At 39.0% G+C, this 4,856-nt stretch overlaps 2 protein-coding genes across 2 annotated transcripts; one reads left to right on the top strand and one right to left on the bottom strand.

Moving 5' to 3' along the window:
• The first annotated feature begins 601 nt into the window (after positions 1-601).
• On the top strand, positions 602-1,063 carry LOC140894012 (uncharacterized). Its single transcript, XM_073302750.1, has one exon. It carries the CDS (start codon positions 623-625, stop codon positions 917-919), a length of 297 nt encoding a protein of 98 aa, XP_073158851.1. The 5' UTR covers positions 602-622; the 3' UTR covers positions 920-1,063.
• Positions 1,064-1,124: 61 nt separating this feature from the next.
• LOC140893996 (chlorophyllide a oxygenase, chloroplastic) lies at positions 1,125-4,528 on the bottom strand. Its single transcript, XM_073302749.1, has 9 exons — positions 4,368-4,528; positions 3,593-3,829; positions 3,332-3,436; positions 2,903-3,184; positions 2,675-2,822; positions 2,352-2,536; positions 2,137-2,249; positions 1,751-2,045; positions 1,125-1,643 (listed from the first exon to the last, which is right to left on the bottom strand). Exons 1-9 carry the CDS (start codon positions 4,443-4,445, stop codon positions 1,473-1,475), a joined length of 1,614 nt encoding a protein of 537 aa, XP_073158850.1. The 5' UTR covers positions 4,446-4,528; the 3' UTR covers positions 1,125-1,472.
• Between the last annotated feature and the right edge of the window lie 328 nt (positions 4,529-4,856).

Genomic DNA, 4,856 nt, shown 5'->3' with positions numbered 1-4,856 from the left:
TATTAACTATAATTTTTTTTATTATATTAGACTATTTATTTCTAAGAAATACTAGGAAGCAGAAAATTAAAAATTGAGTGATGTGATGAATCCATCTGTTGAGAAATTACCATTCAACCCGTCTATTTTGTCGGGTTGATCGGTCCATCAATATTTAATTATATTTAACGAGTTAAGACGGACCGACTCGTAACATGCCATTTGTTTTTTTATAATGTAGAAAAATTGTCAACCCAAAATCCTATTTAGGGACATTACAGGACGAGCTAATCAATTTTGAGCCCAACTAATTTTTATAGCTCTAAGATTACTTTTATATGGAAAAAGAGCCAGAAAAAAGAAAGATAGCGTTGAAAAAAGGGAATAGTTAATATTTTCACATAAATATAAAAAATTATCATGAATTTATTAATCCGGCCAATCAAACACTTTATTAATCATCCAATTTTATTTCTTAACCCAAAAAAAAAAATCATATTATTTAATCTTTCAATTAACAATCACTAATTAGCCAAATCACACGTGTGAACCCAAACAGTAACCTAGAAAATAGATGACCCAATTTGAACAAGAAAGGATATTCTAACTATTTATTGAGGCAGAGCCCAGCTCAGAGAGGACGATGTTTTTCTTTTTCGTAGGAAGTTTGGAACAGCAGCCGACAAAGTTGCTGGAAAGCGGCGCGGGGAAGTGCATAGCTTGCGGATCACGCGCCGACCTCATGGAGTATGAGAAAGTGCTGAAGCTTTTCTTTGTGCCGGTGTGGCGGTGGCCTGGGAATCACCCGCTGCTGCGCTGCGATAACTGCAATCTCTTTTTCCCTCAGTCTCTCTCGCCTACAGATGCTATCCGGTCCCAGTCCGTGCCTGGGAGGTGGATTCCTCCTTCCGATACTGGCCCTTTTGTGGGTCCGCAATGAGACAATCAACTTTTTTAGGGCTTCGAGTGTGTTATAGTTTATTTTTTGAAGCTTAAGTGTGGTATAGTAATAATATTGGTTTTTGGTCTTTTTGTTAATATGGTATTGAAGTGTGATGCCGTTCAGTTGCTTTATGAAACAGTTTTGTTTTTATTATTCATGATGAGAGTAAATATCGATTGTTTCGGTTTTGCTTAAAGATTCAAACTTTGAACTGTAATAATCATTGATTCATGTTGCATCTGATATATTCACTTATTACAAGATGAACATCAGATCGTAGTTGTCAACAAGGGGTTGGAAGTTGAGACTAATGATATAGCTGCAGAAACTGTACACAAAAACTTGGAGGGGGAAAAATTACAAGTGTACAGTTGCTCTTATTTGTACAAAGGGTGTGCGTTTTGAGAATATATTTCCAGATTCTGAGCTTCAGCTGGGATTTTCTTGTATGAACGAATACTGTAGTACTGTTTAGTCGAGGATTTGATCGTTATGTTTCGGAAGGGTGATGGTGTATGAAGAATCAATGGAAGAAAACCGATTAAATACTCTACGTCGATTTGCTAAAAGGAGATTGGTTAGACCCTTGTTCCACCGAGTCTCTCCATAGCCTGTACCTGACTCCAAGCTTATCATATGTTACAGGCATATTCCATATATTTGCGCCATTCAGCATTCGTTCCTGTTGACCAATCACAAGACGCAGATCCTCGTTCAAAACCTGTTCAAGTGTAAGCTGGTGATCAGATATTTATGGATAATCCAAGGAATTTGAGTAGCAGAATTTTTTCTGACAGAATTATATATGAGAAGAAACCAAGAATGTACCTTTTCAGCAAAATGTATCCACAGGTATTGCATGAAAGGAATGTGTTTTAAGATAGGAGCAAAGTCCAATGACATCCTGTACAACAATCTAGTCTTCTGTCTAGATGAAGGTAGGCAAACATGAAGTTGGTGTAGATGTGTCGAGCACTCTCTTGTACTCTGCCCCTCTAATTTCCCAGGTTTCGAGATCCCAATAGTAGATAATACCATACAAGGTGGCCGGAATTCCATATCAATTGGATATGGATCCCAGTATCCTTGCAGTCCAGATGCCGGTGTCAAAAATTTCACCAAGCTGTGAATATAACAGCAAAAGAAGCAAAACAGAGTGAGTTGTTGGCAATTTTTCTCGGTGACGCTGATGTATTAAGCCCCAATTAACAAACCTGGGAACACTCCATCCCTTAGCAAATGTAGAAGTGTGGGTGAAAGGAGCATGTGCAAGGTCCAAAAGGTTGTCCAGAAGTAGCCCGTGTTCCACCGGAAGTTCCATTACAAGCTGCCATCATCAAGTGCGTAAGAAGAATTACAGTAATTATGTATTTATAATGAAAATTTTGATGAATCGGTATGACAGAATATATTTAGGAGCAAAAAATACCTCGGCGTGTATTTGAAATCCTGATGGTGGTAATAAAGAAGGCAGTTTAGCTGCAGGAGCATCCTCCCCCGGCCAAATCCATATCATTCCTTCGTGCTCCAAACATGGCAAAGCTCTGATCTTGGCATGTAGTTTTTTAGTTGATGGCATCTTTTCACAATTTCCATCAGTTGAGTATTCCCACCCTGATTTTGAAAATTAAGTTTATGATCAAATACAGATCATCAAGTTTTGTCCTATGAAATAACCGGTTGAAAGGGTTCAAACTAATGGCCGCGCCCTGAAGCGCACAATAAATTTCCAGATGATACTCATATTCTCACCATGATAAGGACATTGAATACGACCCTCGTTGACGGAACCCAGATGAAGGGGGCAGGCTCTATGAGCACAAGTATTCTGGACACAACCTGGTTTGCCATCTTTCCCACGAAACAGAACCCAAGGTTCTTCAAAGCAGTCCATTGGGACCTGCAAAGGATACATAAAAGCAGTGTTGCTGAAGAAGTCCGGAATAACATGAAACAAAATTTCCATTAAACAGGCCTCACCATGGTATCATCCTTCAGATCTGCAGAAAATGCAACAGGGTACCAAAAATTCTTCAAATTGGGACTATAAGGTTGGACAGGACCAGACACGTTAAGGCCTCGTCGGGACTGCTTGCTGCTCTTCACGGTATCAAGAAATTGTGCGGAAGAGGTACTTGGAGTAGAGGGTAGCGAGTCAGATTCCGGGGTTTTTGTGTCTTGTAAGATTTTATCATTAACCAATGTTTCCATGTAAGCTAATTTGTCCAAAGCAGTAGAAACCCTTGCTTCTGATATATGTACCTAAAAACGTTGATTAAACAGTTTCAAAAAAAGAGTAAGCAGCCACAGATTTGATTTGATATCTCCTCATACACAAATGTTAGAATGGTAAAAGTTTCACGGTGTATTTGGCGGATTTTGAAAAAACTCTATCGTTGCGTGCAGTACCTGATTGTGAGCTATTGCAAGTTCCTCCTGCAACTCTGCAAGATCCTTCTTTAGAGTTCCTATTGATTTGAATTCACGAGCCAGAGGATTTAATACCTCCACAACCTACACAACATTATAGAGTTCGAGAAGCTCAGACGCGGTGGGAAAATTCATTCAGATAAAATGATAAATTCGAATACGGTTTCACAATACACCATCGAACAATATCAGACACGGGCTTCCAATGAATGTTTCAAAGCAGAGAACTCATAGACCAACCTTTTCGTGCAGAAGCATGATTGTGAGAACATCTTGCCGAGCCTTCCAATCGCAGTATTGTATATCATATCGCGCCACTTCCAGAGCTTGATTCGCATCAAGAAACTTGCCTTTATTGGTGGGAACCTTAGATCGCGGATCTTCTACATCAAAAAGAGTATTCCACGGGTTTTTCCTTTCAAGGAAACCACCATTTTCACCAATAATAGCAAACACTCTAAATCCTCCTCTGACACCCTGCTAGACTCCAAAGAAACACCATGGTTGAGCTAAGGATCAAGAGTTGTAAGCTAAAACAGAGAGTAAAGAAAGAATTTGGAAAAAAAATAAAAATAAAAATTTGTTTGTGGATTATGAACAAACGGGTGTAAGGGAACAGAACGTAATTTATGATTTTTGAACTACATACAAAATATCAGCTGCGAACAAAAGCAAATGTTGCAGCATACATTGAGGAACTGTAAACCCATCATTGAAATTATAAAAAGGTTAAAACTTTCCAAACAGAATGGAGTATGCACAATGAATAAAAAAGGAAAAACCTTCTGCTCTCAAATGCCCCATACAAATACATAAAATCCCGAAAGTTAGATTTCAAAAACAGTCTCCTCAAGTATCTCCTACAGTACAAAGTCAAAGAACACCATCCATTAACTATAGACAACCCAGATGGTGTGACAAAATGCATAGAATGAACACAAGTCAGAAAACAAACCACCATTTTTTTAAAAAAAAAAAACACAGAAACAGTAAAGAAAAGAAGAAAAGGAAGCACCTTTTTGGTGTAGTCCTTGGAAGAGCGGCAGAAAGAGAGTGGAAGGGCAAGAGCAGCAGCGGTGGCAATGGCAGACATGGAGGAAAGTGGAAACTAATTGGGGTGGTGGGGTGGAAAGAAAGTCAGCCAGGCAATGGGAGCTTAGAGAGAGAAAGAAGAGAGAGATATTTGATCTGCAAAAGATTTAATTGTTGATAAGAGGTGAGTATTTCGCGCGATCTCGATTACCCTGCCATGGATTGCCAGCTGGAATTTCGTGGGCTTCTCTTCCATTCCCTCGTGGCACCTTCCTCCTCCACAAGTTTTTCGTTACATGCTTTTCAATTTTCACCAGTATCTTCCTGTCTCTCTCTACTAGTTAGAATGGGAGCGGTCCATGCTATCTCATTTTGACAGTGTCCGAATTGGATACGACAGAATTTTTTTTGTATTTGAGATGTTCAAGCAAACATTTCAAATACAAAAAAAATGGATCGTTGGATATAGCAC

The sequence above is a fragment of the Henckelia pumila genome, chromosome 1 (assembly GCF_033568475.1).
Source record: "Henckelia pumila isolate YLH828 chromosome 1, ASM3356847v2, whole genome shotgun sequence".
In the NCBI taxonomy this organism is placed as follows: Eukaryota; Viridiplantae; Streptophyta; class Magnoliopsida; order Lamiales; family Gesneriaceae; genus Henckelia; species Henckelia pumila.
Note: the sequence above shows the minus strand (reverse complement) of the source record. Positions and strands in the feature narration are given on the sequence as shown.

What these genes read in the sequence shown, in the direction of transcription:
- LOC140894012 (XM_073302750.1), top strand. Translation starts at nt 623, where the DNA reads ATGTTTTTCTTTTTCGTAGGAAGTTTGGAACAGCAGCCGACAAAGTTG.
- LOC140893996 (XM_073302749.1), bottom strand. Translation starts at nt 4,445, where the DNA reads ATGTCTGCCATTGCCACCGCTGCTGCTCTTGCCCTTCCACTCTCTTTC. An exon ending in TCATGCTTCTGCACGAAAAG is followed by an intron (nt 3,437 to 3,592) that starts GTTGGTCTATGA and finishes AATGTTGTGTAG; the next exon opens with GTTGTGGAGGTATTAAATCC. An exon ending in ATCTGAAGGATGATACCATG is followed by an intron (nt 2,823 to 2,902) that starts GTGAGGCCTGTT and finishes TATCCTTTGCAG; the next exon opens with GTCCCAATGGACTGCTTTGA.